This window comes from Vigna unguiculata, chromosome 9 (genome assembly GCF_004118075.2).
Source record: "Vigna unguiculata cultivar IT97K-499-35 chromosome 9, ASM411807v1, whole genome shotgun sequence".
NCBI lineage: Eukaryota > Viridiplantae > Streptophyta > Magnoliopsida > Fabales > Fabaceae > Vigna > Vigna unguiculata.
The window spans coordinates 31,597,007-31,610,815 of NC_040287.1; the positions used below are offsets into that span (position 1 = coordinate 31,597,007).

The following is a 13,809-nucleotide window of genomic DNA, read 5'->3' on the forward strand; positions in this document are numbered from 1 at the left end:
ATTTTTTTAATAGAGAGGTTTGATTAAGATTTTGGAATGATTAAATCCAATCATTTATTGTACTTAAATATAACATTACATGTTTAGAGTAAATTAAAAACTAATGAATATGTATGTATATTAAAATGGTTTGATGTATTTTATTTCCAATATATTTGTATTTATCAAAATCATGTGAACAAATTTATATTGTAGTTTTTAATTGTAAAATTAAACAATTTATTTATAAATATGAGATAAATTTAAATTATCAATATGATATAAAAAATAAAATTCACAAGACGTCCTTTTATTTGACAAATTTTCATTATAAAATGTTCCGTTTTTTTTTATAAAAAAATGTTTACCAATTTTATAACACCAAAAAAACTAAAAGTCGTCGATTCAAACGGAAATGTAAAAGAGTGGTGTAGTTTGATTCAAATTTTATATTAAATTAAAATTGAACCGTCTTTTACTTTTATATTTGGTTCAAGTGACTTTTTGATCTACCTTAGTTGTATGTATTTTTTTTTTAACAAATGTGCATTCGACATATCTTATCAACATTACTTCTTTAATTTGTTATACAAGATATGAAAGAATTTACATTAAAGTAAATTATTACTGTAATTATTATTACAAAATTGTAACCGTTGGAAATTTTGAAAGAGCACAATGGATGAATCAAATTTCAGTAAATAACTAGAGAAACTATTAATGATGATGTTAGAAACAAATATTATGATATACATCATAGATATGTTTTTATCTTTTAAATTTGAATATAAAATTGAAATTCGTTCATGTTTTAAATTTTAATATATTTTATTTCTTAAACTTTAACAATGAATATAGTATTTTTAATTTAATGACATTAAATCTTTTACGTGTTAAAAAATGTTAAAATAGTTTAAACAATTCAAATGTTAATCTATAAAAATCATTTAATATATATAAAAAAATTGACGGCATTAGATTAAAATGACTATATACATTTATTTTTAAAGTTTAGAGATCAAAATATATCATAAAAAATATATTATGGAATTTTGAGACTAAATACATATTAACTCCTTTATTATTATTATTATTATTATTATTATTATTATCATATATATATATATATATATATATATAATGTAAAAAAAACCTTTATAGAAGAAAATTATCACAATGATTACAATTTGTGATATCTATTTTGAAACTGCGGGAGAATATGCACAATTAAAGGTAATGAGTGGATGTACTATTCACAAAGAATGAAAAGTAATAATTAGGGAGTGAGTATTGTGTTTGTTTGGAGGTGATACGAGGTGATGGGAGGAAATGATTAAGGATTCATTGAAAATTCAATCTCTCACCATCCATAATGAGATTAGAGGGTAACATGGTTGGATTTACCAAATTACTCCTCCATTATTTAATTTTTGCTACATGTGATTTAGCTATTAAAATCAATACACGTAGTTTTAGTTCTGTTTTTTTAATTCCATGTTGAATATAATAATAATTTATTATGGTTATAATAAAAATTTATTACTTCTAAAATTACAATTAAAAGGAAAAAAAAGTTTTTATGTAAATAAATTATTTTACATCTTATATATTAAATTTATTTTCATACAAAAATATTGTATTATTCCTTTTTTTACAAATAATTTTTTATATTTTCAATCATTCAATAAAATTTATAAAATAATTTTAAATTATTTATATATAATTTTATATTACGTATAACAATAGAAAGATTTTGATAATCTAACTTTTTTTTCTATTAAAAGGTTTTTCTAATATGTCACATAAGTCAATTTAGTCACAAACTTTTACAGATTTCACTATCTAATATACTCTAAAATCACCTCTGAATTCCTTAAAAGAAACAACTCCAACTTCATCATTTAATTCTTCTGATCTATTCCTCTTTCTCTCTCTATAATCCTTCTTCTCAAAAGAATACAACCTAAGTGTTTGATTTTGATCGATTAACTTAAGATTTACATAGAGATATGATTCATGAAAAAACTCATAATGAGACTACACGAAATGTGATGTAATTATAAGAAGTTTAAAAAATTTTATTTATTGTGTTCAAGTCTAATAGTCATAAGTAAGTATGTTCATCATAGTTTGTCTGTTAAAATGTGTATACCAATTTGATCTACAAATAAAAGGAATATCTAAAATTATGATGAAGTTGTAAGGATTATCTAAAATGCAACAAAGTAAGAACCAAACTAGATACTAAAAAACATAATCATTGTTATATTTATTTTGATACACTTGGTCATAAAAGAAAAACAAAATGTCCCAATAATCCTCAAAATTCAAATAATTGTAAAAGTGTTATGTTTCATATGTTCCTTTTCTTCTTCAATTTTCATGCATTGCTCGTAAGCTTTTGTGATAACAGTTGAAGTTGAAAAAAAAAATCCTAACCAAATAAAAAAAATGACATATTTAGCCAATTTTTCATAATTTTTTTTTCAATTTTAAGTCATTCGAGATTATAAACTCATAAGTGGTCTTATTCCATTAACAAAATGTCAAAGAAGAACAATTAAGCTCAAGCAAAATTAAACCTAACAAATTTCACAAAAGCAGTCAACAGATAAGATAGACCACCACTTCATAAAATCTTTGTTTATTCCAATTTTAAAACATTGTTTCAAAGTGTAGGAAGAAATATTATAGTCCTATGAATTATAACATTGCATTCTAGTAACAAATATTTCAATATGAAACTAAGGTAAAAAAAACATAAACCCTACATATAAAAGGGAATTCAAAAGGTCATTGTTTCAATATACATAGTAATCTTATATTGTTTAAAAGTCGATGTCAACTACACACAATTTAAATACTATTGTCTCATCTATAAGATGTTTTTTAAAGACAAAATTGTGATAGAGTTCCAACATTCCAAAATGAATAATACTTCTAAAACGCGATAATTAATCCTAACGATTATCAAACTTACAATCAGAACCCTTCGCCTAGGCGAGAGCTCGACTTCCAGTATGAGAACCCTACACGCGTTCTCGCTCAGGCGAGACCCTCCTCGCCTAAGCGAGACGTTCGCTCGCCCAAGAAGTACAGTGGGTTGCCTAGGCGACCCTTCGTGGAGAAATACATAGGCAAGTCCCTGTTAATCTCGCCTAGGCGAGGCAAGCTCGCTTGGGCGAGTTTAACAGACTTCGTCACTGTTCCTCACTGCCATCAACATAATTCATGCCCAAACAACAACACAGATCATGCCATACACTCACAGTCACATATATTCATGAAAATCACAGAACACCATCAAAACTACCATCAATGCACCAGACAAAAAGAGTTCTAGCTTCCCTTACCTAGAAGTAGCTAGAAGGTGCCTCGACTCTAACCGACGGAGTATGGCAGCTCAAAGAGGGGACTAGCGAGCTGAATAAGACAGTGGAACAGAGTTAGGAACTAAGCTCACGGTGAAACCCTACTGTATAAACGAACAGATGCTCATGGAGAATAAGTGTGAGCTGATTGATACTTACGTGGAGTAAGAACTGGGTTTGAGTTAGCTCGAAGAATAGCTTGGGGAGAAACCCTAGCAGAGTGTCCTGTGAGAGCAGTGGGGATGACGGCTGGTTTCTGAAAGAGTGAAAGTGTACGCATTAGGGCATACTAGAGTCAGTTTTATCCTTTGGGCCAGCTCTTAGGCCCATTAGATTTGGGGCAGCCCTACAAGTGAAAGGCATAAAAGAACAAGGTCCTACATTCTTCCCAACAACAAAAATTTTCGACCTTGAAAAATAAAGACTCACCAGGTAAACAGATGTGGATGTGATTTTCTCATGTCCTCCTCTAACTCCCAAGTCGAGTCACCCGTCCTCCGATCCCATATGACTTTAACCAGACTAACCGTCTTTCCTCGATGTTCCTCAACCTTGCTATCCTCAAGAGCTATGGGTGGTACTTCTACCGTGAGATCTTCTCTGATCTGTATATCTTCAGCTTCTAACACATGAGCTGGGTCAAACACATATTTCCTCAGTTGTGAGACATGGAACACTGGGTGAAGGTTCGCTAACTGCGGGGGTAAGGCTATCTCGTAAGCTACCGGCCCAATCCTCCTCGTGATCTGATACAGGCCAAGAAATTTAGGGGAAAGCTTCCTTGAGCGGAGAGCCCTTCCCACACCAGTGGTTCGGGTCACCCTCAGAAACACATGATCGCCGACTGCGAACTCCAAGGGCCTCCTCCTACGATCTGCATAGGCCTTCTACCTACTCTGAGAAGCCTGCATCATGTTCCTCACCATCCTCACCTTCTCGGTGGTCTGCTCTACCAATTCTGGTCCAACTAACACCGCTTCTCCATCCTGATACCAGCAAAGAGGAGTCCTACATCTCCTACCATAAAGAGCCTCGTATGGCGCCATGCCAATGCTCGCATGAAAATTGTTGTTGTAGGTGAACTCTATCAAAGGCAATACCTCATCCCAAGCACCCAGATGATCCAATATGCAAGTTCTCAACAAATCCTCTAAGGACTGAATCGTCCTCTCAGACTGGCCATCGGTCTGAGGGTGATAAGCTGAGCTCATAGTCAACTTGGTCCCCAAAGCCTCCTGTAAGGTTTTCTAGAACCGAGATGTAAACCGTGGGTCTCTGTTGAAAACTATGCTCGAAGGTACTCCATGCAACCTCACAATTTCCTTAACGTACAGCTGGGCCAACTTGGCCATGGACATCCTCAAGTTCATAGCCAATAAGTGGGCACTCTTGGTCAACCGATCCACTATCACCCAGATGGTGTCATGCCCCCTAAAAGTCTGTGGCAAATGAGTCACAAAATCCATCGAGATGTTGTCCCATTTCCACACTGGTATCTCCAAAGGTTGTAGAATCCCACCGGGCCTCTGATGCTCTACCTTTGCCTTCTGGCATGTCAAGCATGCTGATACAAACTATGCCATGTCCTTCTTCATTCCCTGCCACCAGAAAGTCTCCTTGAGGTCCTGGTACATCTTAGTCATGCCAGGATGCAAGCTAAAACGACTTTTGTGTCCTTCCCCAAGGATCAACTTCCTCACCTCGACATCATTAGGTACGCAGATTCTGCCTTGAAACCTTAGTATACCATCGTCACCCAAGGCAAAGTCTCTAACCTTATCCGACCCAAGTTGTTCTCTGACTTTGTTTAAACTGGCATCCAACAACTGCCTCTCTCTGACTGAGTCCAGAAAGCCACTAGATATAGTAAGGGTACTACACCTAATGGACTCAGATCCCAACTCCACCTATAGCCTCTTGTCTCTGAACTTCTCTAGTAGTTCCACCTCCTTAATCATAAGGTGCGCAGTATGCATTGTTTTCCTACTCAAGGCATCTGCCACTACATTCGCCTTTCTTGGATGGTATAAGAGCTCCAAGTCATAGTCCTTCAGGAAGTCCATCCATCTTCTTTGTCTCATGTTCAGCTCCTTTTGGTCAAACAGATACTTGAGGCTCTTGTGATCGCTGAACACGCGGAACTGTGCACCACAGAGATAGTGTCTCCAAATCTTCAAGGCAAAGACTATGGTCGCTAACTCCAAGTCATGAGTGGGGTAATTACGCTCATGCACCTTGAGCTGTCTTGACGCATACGTCACTGCCTTCTTCTCTTGCATCAATACACAACCGAGTCCGAGGTGGGAGGCGTCACAGTAGACTTCGAACGGCTTCCCGACATTCGGGATCACTAGTATCAGAGCGCTAGTCAATCTTCTCTTCAGCTCCCGAAAACTCTCCTCACACTGATCTGTCCAAGTGAACGATTGGTCCTTCCGGGTAAGCAAGGTCAGAGGCGCCAATATCTTGGAGAATCCCTATATGAATCTCCTATAGTAGCCTGCTAGTCCCACGAAGCTCTTGATCTCTGTGGCCGACTTAGGACTCTCTTACTTTACTACTGCTTCAACCTTTGTTGGGTCCACAGTAATCCCCTGGGCGGATATCACATGCCCAAAAAACTGAACCTCATCCATCCAGAACTTACAATTAGACAACTTGGCATACAGTTGCTTCTCTCTCAAAACACCAAGTACCAACCTCAGGTGTTCTGCATGTTCCTCCTGAGTCCGAGAATAGATAAGGATGTCGTCTATGAAGACTACGACAAACTTATCTAAGAAAGGCCGGAAGATCCTGTTCATGTAGTCCATGAACACCGCTGGAGCGTTGGTCACGCCAAACGGCATAACCACATACTCGTAGTGGCCATATCTGGACCGGAAGGCCGTCTTCTGCACATCATCGTCCTTCACCAAAATCTGGTGGTATCTGAACCGTAGATCAATCTTCGAGAATACGGCTGACCCATGTAGCTGGTCCATCAAGTCGTCGATTCTCGGAAGAGGGTACTTATTCTTGATTGTCATTTTGTTTAACTGTCTGTAGTCTACACACAGACGTGAACTCTCATCCTTCTTCTTCACTAATAGCACTGGCGCTTCCCAAGGCGAAGTGCTGGGTCGGATAAATTGCTTCGCCATCAAGTCCTCTATCTGTTTCTTAAGTTCAACCAACTCCGCCGGAGCCATACGGTAGGGAGCCATCGATACTGGACCTGTCCCCGACACTAGATCGATCGAGAACTCTACCTCTCTGCGAGGAGGTAACCCGGCACTTCCTCTGGGAACACATCCTCAAAATCCTGCACAATTGGTATTACTAACTTCATCTCTCCACCCTCCACCTCCAGATGTGTGAAGATCATGTAACACTGCGCGCCGTCATGGAGTTCCTTCATAGCCCCCTGAGAAGATACCAACTCAGGCTCCTCTGGACAGGGAAAAAGCAGTTTCTTCTCTCGGCAATCTATAAGAACGCGATTGGCAGAGAGCCAATCCATTCCTAAGATCACCTCCAACTCTCGTAGAGGCAGACAGATTAAGTTCACCTTGTATCTGCGTCCCTCTACCTCCACTGGACACCTAGCACAAAAGGATGACGTCCTGACCAAACCCAACGCCGGAGTAAACACCGCAAGCTCACACTGCAGCTCGCGCACAGGCAGACCTAACCGCTCCACACATGCATTTGACACAAAGGAGTGTGTCGCTCCATAATCATACAACACATAGCATCTCATCCCAGAAATCACACAATAACCCATAACAAGGTTACCTGAACCTGCAGCCTCAACTCCGGTCATGGCATAGACTTTGCCCGTCGCCTGAGGCCTGTTGCCTCTGTCTCTCCGTTGGTGCTGGTGAGGGGTCTGAACTAGAGGGCGTGTTGCCGCCCTGGCAAGGTTGGGACAATCCTTCCCAAAGTGGCCTTCCTTGCCACAGTTGTTGCACCTGCGGTAACCCTTCATGCGTGGACAAGCACTCCTCAGATGAGGGCCTCCACAGATGTAGCACTGAACTTGGCCCTGCTATGGAGAAAAGCTCCTAGACCTCTAGGGTTGATGGTGGGGTCTATCATACGGTCTCCTTCCGCTCCTCATGTCTGGGCTTGGACCCAGATGGTCCACCGATCCTCTGAGGCGGTTGTGGCTGTCGTGGGTGCTGACCTTCCACCTCACGCTTCATCTTCTCCATCACCCTGGCCTTCTCCACCAGAGCGGCAAAATCCTTGATGGACAAGGGAGCCACCATCAAGCGGATGTCACCGCGAAGCCCATTCTCGAACTTCCTGCATCATCACTCCTCATCGAGTGGCAGAGTGTAGAAACGGCTGAGGTGTTTGAACCTCTCAGCATACTCTGTTACTGTCTTCCCTCCCTAGGTCAACTGGAGGAACTCCACCTCCTTAGCGTACCGGATGCTGTCTGGAAAATACTCAGAGAGGAATCTCTTCCTGAATGCCTCCCACGTCATTGGCTCCTCTCTCTCCTCAAGGATGGATTTTGTGCTGCTCCACCAATGCTCTGCCTCTCTCGTGAGCATGTACACAGAGAACGCCAACCTGTTCTCCGCAGGGCACATCTTGGCGTCATAGATGCGCTCCAGGTCCTTCAGCCATTGGTCTGCGACGTCAGGACTGATCTTCCCATCAAACTTCACTGGGTGGTGCTTCAGAAAGTCCTTCAAGCTCCACTCCCTGACTGCAGGTCGTGGTTCAGGACCAAACATAGGGGCAGCCACCCTGTTCTCCTCCAGCTGGCGGAGGGCCTCCATATGTTGCCGATGAGCATCCTTAACAGCTACCCTCGCAGCCTCCATCTGCTGCATCACTGCCTGCTGCTGCTCAAGCGACGTCGCCTGTCGCTGCATGGATGCCTCATGCTGCTGCATCATCGCAGCACTCTACTGCGCCATAGCCGCTACCATCGCCTCTATTGCTATGGCGATATCAAGTACGTCTCCCTGGGATGATTGAGAAGTCCTACGAGGAGGTGCCATAGTCCACTGGCACACAGAAAATCACTTGGTTAGGCTCGATAAAGACAAGAATTTAACTAAGAACACTCAGAAGACACAAAGAAAGCTAAGCGGACATCCAAGTCCACAGACCTAAGGAATGACCGCTCTGATACCATAAATGTAACGTCCCATTTAATTATTTTACGGAATTTAAAGGAAACGTCACACAAAATAGTACTATAGCGTAGTCTTGGGGGTCCTTAACACAACCCCTACAATCTGGGTACACCACGATGCCAACGGAAACCAAACACAGGTCTAGCAAAAGAGAAAAAGGTAGCAAGGCGTAAAACAATATATGGGCCATAGCCCTAACGAAAATCATGAAGGAAAGAAATAAAAATCCAGCCCAGATGGCTAAGCAGCGGAATCGCCATTTCCTTGCTGACCGCGGGAACCTCGCCCATTTGCTCTCATCAATTAAATTGATGATCATCGCAAGAAAGAATAGCCACATACAAGACAACCATACAACAAACAGGGTAAGCTAGAGCCAATAACATTCTCATCATACAGTCAAATATATTTTCACCATTCAATATTCATACAACAACCAAGCATGTTATGACTTTCAATCGATACACTACGACGCGACTCGACTCATCCGGATACGTATAACCTGGTCAGATTCAGCGGATGCTTGCACTTGTGGTGGATACCTCTGCTCACCCCCGAGCTGCTAACCCCCGAGCTATGTATTACAAGTGTTACAATGAATCAATTTTCCCTCACCACAAGGTTAGCCCTTAATGAATTTCAGGCCTCTTGTTACTCTCACCACAAGAGTCAGTCCGCTCTAAGTGAGACTAATTGACTCCTTAGAGTGTCAGGATGCAACCTTAACTTGAATCCTTACCTAGTTATACAAATAGGGCACCACCATGGACACCCACTAACAGGGGCCATGGAATTACGTCCCGACCACTGAAGCGCGACCCTGGGAATCTCACCTAGAGATCCCCAAGGACTTACGCACTGACACAGACCAAACTTTCTTAATCAACCAAACAGATCCAGCATGCATACACACAACCTATATACATATACATAAAATTTCTTGTAATCCACCTCTTTCGTATTCCCAACTAAACCATGCCAACTCATTGTTCTCGAACCCAGAATATGGAGCTCTATCTCATACCTTTACCATGCCACATTAATACCAACCCTTTCATGTCTCATGCCGAACTCATACCAAACTCATCATTTCAATTTCATGAATCATCTCATACAATTACCATGTTCACCTCATGTTAAAACTCATAAATCACAACTCATACACTACCTCATCCATACAGGCCATTCAGTTCACGAATTTAAAGTTAATACTCATCTAAGCATGTTGTCCACTTTTTAAAGTCAAGGAAACATCAAGACCAACCCCTTTCTCGCCCAGCATCTCGCTCAGGCAGAAAGGTTTCGCCCAAGCGAGGAGGACCCTCGCTCAGGCGAGCTCCCTTCGCCTAGGCGAGAGCTCGACTTCCAGTATGAGAACCCTGCATGCGTTCTCGCTCAGGCGAGACCCTCCTCGCCTAAGCGAGACGTTCACTCGCCCAAGAAGTACAGTGGGTCGCCTAGGCGACCTTTCGTGGAGAAATACATAGGCGAGTCCCTGTTAATCTCGCCTAGGCGAGGCAGGCTCGCTTGGGTGATTTTAACAGACTTCGCCACTGTTCCTCACTACCATCAACACAGTTCATGCCCAAACAACAACACAGATCATGCCATACACTCACAGTCACATATATTCACGAAAATCACAGAACACCATCAAAACTACCATCAATGCACCAGACAAAAAGAGTTCTAGCTTCCCTTACCTGGAAGTAGCTAGAAGGTGCCTCGACTCTAATCGATGGAGTATGGTAGCTCAAGGAGGGGACTTGCGAGCTGAATAAGACAGTGGAACAGAGTTAGGAACTAAGCTCACGGTGAAACCCTACTGTATAAACGAACAGATGCTCATGGAGAAGAAGTGTGAGCTGAGGGATACGTACGTGGAGTAAGAACTGGGTTTGAGTTAGCTCGAAGAATAGCTTGGGGAGAAACCCTAGCAGAGTGTCCTGTGAGAGCAGTGGGGATGATGGCTGGTTTCTGAAAGAGTGAAAGTGTACGCATTAGGGCAGACTAGAGTCAGTTTTATCCTTTGGGCCAGCTCTTAGGCCCATTAGATTTGGGGCAGCCCTACAAGTGAAAGGCATAAAAGAACAGGGCCTTACTGTAACATCCTTTTTTTTAATAAACTGTATTATTTATTTTAAATAAAGCAATTAGAAAATCTTATATTTTTAGTAATGTTTCATATTTTATCTAAATGTAGTTTAAACATTAAAAATATATTTTATCATGATGTAGTTTTTACTTATTGAAAATATAAAAAAGAAAACAACAAAACTAATAATATATATAGATATATATATATATATATATAAATACTAGGTAAAAATATTTAATTAAATAGGTGTGTGTAAAAAATATATATATATATATATATATATATATGAATTTTCTAAAAGAGATAAAAATATATATAAAAAAAAAGTAAAAGGAGAAGAAGGGATAAGAAGATAAGAAGAAAAGAAGAAAAGATAAAAAAAAAAAATGATCACATGCTTAGCTTAGCTTATGTATATATATACATATGGAATAATGAAGGTTACGGGAGAAGTGAGAAAAAGTGAGAAAGAAAGAAAGGAGAGAGAAAGAAAAGAGAAAGAGAAAGAAAGAAAGAAGAGAGAGAAAGAGAAAGAGAAAGAAGAGAGGGAAAGAGAAAATAGAGAAAAAAAAAAGTTTAGAGCAAATATTCAAAGAGATCCTAGTCCTCTTCAAATATTATTAGTGTGCTCTTCAATCAATAAGGTAAGGGGGAATGAGGTTGAGCTCTTTTTATATTAATCTTGATAAACTCATGGGTTTTATATTAATTTTTTATTTATTTTGACTCATATATTATTCTTTTTACTTTCATTTAACTTATTTTCATTTATTATCCTCTTATATTTATTTTATTTAATCTCCAATTATATATTGATCCTGTTTATTTATTTATTTTATTTAATCTCCAAATATGTATTAATCCTATTTATTTATTTTATTTTATTTATCTCCAGTTACACACTGGTCCTATTTGTTTATTTTATTTTATTTATCTTCAGTTACGCACTGATCCTATTTATTTATTTTATTTTATTGGTCCTATTTATTTATTTTATTTTATTTATCTCCAGTTACGCACTGATCCTATTTATTTATTTTATTTATCTCCAGTTACGCACTGGTCCTATTTATTTATTTTATTTTATTATTCACTGGTCTTGTTTATTTATTTTATTTTATTTTATTTTATTTATCTCCAGTTACGCACTGGTCCTGTTTATTTAGTTTATTTTATTTATCTCCAGTTACGCACTGGTCCTATTTATTTATTTTATTTAATTTAATTTATCTCCAATTATGCACTGGTCCTGTTTATTTATTTTATTTAATCTCCAATTACGTACTGCTCCTGTTTAATTTATATTTTTGTTTATTTATAACGTTCTTACCCTTATCTAATTGTTTATTTAAAGTTCTTGCTTTGATTCTTATTTTATCATTATTTTTACAATTAAAAATAAATAAATGTGAAGTGAAAGTATATATTATTTTATTTAGTGAGCTTGGATATAAGAAAATTGTATGTACATTTTATCGTTGTTTTATATTCTTTGTATAGTTTATACGATGACATGAATTGATAGTCATCACATTTAATGACCTTTGAAAATATCCAAGAGTATGTCAGTTGAATAAGAGTTAAGTTTGGTTTCAATAAGTTGAGATTAAACCAGTGTCAAAGTGTTTGTATTTGGGAAGTCACAGTTTGGTACACTGCGGGATGAAAGGCAGGGACCATGGTGGGGTCTAAGGAAGTTTTACCAAGTAGGTGAATATCTGGATAGTTCAGAATACCGCCCTGGACTAGGATATTCATAGGCCAAACTTGGGACTATCCGATACCTGCTCGGCATCGCCAAGGTTAGGTAGTGAGTATATATCTCTTTTGTGAGCCGATGAATGGCTAGTATTCTCGAGAAAGAAATAATTATGATTGTACCAATATTTTATGAGAAATACTCAACTACCTAATCACTTCCCAAAGTAACTTTTGATGTTCATATTGGATCATCAGAAGTGAAATATGGATCCATATGTATGGTAAAACAAGATCAAGTTTTGTGGTTGTAGGTCCAAATCTAGGCCCCCGGTGTCTGCATTGTTTGTTGAGTTTATTAAGATTGATATTTAAGGCTTATAAAGACCTCACTCCTTTCATATTTTTCTTTGATATGTACCGTTGCATGAGTAGAAGAGGAACCTGCTCAATGAGAGTTGTTCGGGATATTGTTGGTGGATCTTCTGAAGATTAACTCATGGATAATTTCTATTAATATCTTTAGGAGATATTAAAAATATAGATAAATCTTTTATTTTGATGTAAGACTCTTAATATTATACAAATATATATTTTTGTAATATTTCATGAACAATTACAGAGATGTAAACCATATATATGAATATGATGTTATGTTATTATTAATGTTCTCTCAAGGATAATCTTATGGAAAAAAAAAATTAATTCCATGTCTTTTTATCAGATAATAATTATTTGGTATAAATACACATTTGGTACCCAAACTTTTTCAGAAAGTTCAATGTGGTACCCGAACTTTAGGAATGTTCAATTTGGTACCCCAATTTTCTAAAGAGGTTCAATTTGGTCCTCTCCGTTAAGTTGGAGTTAACACCGTGTCCGTACAGGACACGTGTCAAGCCATGAAATTTTTATTATTTTTTTAAAATTAATTTTTTTTTTCAAAAAATTAATTTTTTTTTTCGAAAAATTTAAAAAAACTGCCACGTGTCAGTTTATTATCGTGCCACGTGGCAGCTTACAAGCATGACACGTGGCAGTGTAATCGTTATTTTCAATTTAGTACCCCAGTTTAAATTTTTGGTTCAATTTAGTACCCAAATTTTTTAAAATGATCCAATTTCGTCCTTTCCTATTTGAGACCAAATTAGTAAATAAGCTTAATTATAATTTATATAAACATGTTAAAATAATTGTTTTGAATTTATACATCAAATCACTACACCTAAATATTCAAATTATTTTATTTTTTACAAGTGTAAAAAATTTCATGTATAAAAAATTACAAAGGTTAAAATGAAGAAAATAAAATAATTTAAGTATTTAGGTGTAGTGATTTGATGTATAAATTCAAAACAATTATTTTAACATGTTTATATAAATTATAATTAAGCTTATTTACTAATTTGGTCTCAAATAGGAAAGGACGAAATTGGATCATTTTAAAAAATTTGGGTACTAAATTGAACCAAAAATTTAAACTGGGGTACTAAATTGAAAATAACTATTACACTGCCACGTGTCA

General features: G+C 37.6%; 1 protein-coding gene across 1 annotated transcript; it reads right to left on the minus strand.

Moving 5' to 3' along the window:
- Positions 1–6,597: 6,597 nt before the first annotated feature.
- Positions 6,598–7,546, minus strand: LOC114163667. The gene is made up of 2 exons (XM_028047962.1): positions 7,433–7,546; positions 6,598–7,377 (listed from the first exon to the last, which is right to left on the minus strand). The coding sequence occupies exons 1-2, from the start codon at positions 7,544–7,546 to the stop codon at positions 6,598–6,600; spliced, it is 894 nt and encodes a 297-aa protein (XP_027903763.1).
- Between the last annotated feature and the right edge of the window lie 6,263 nt (positions 7,547–13,809).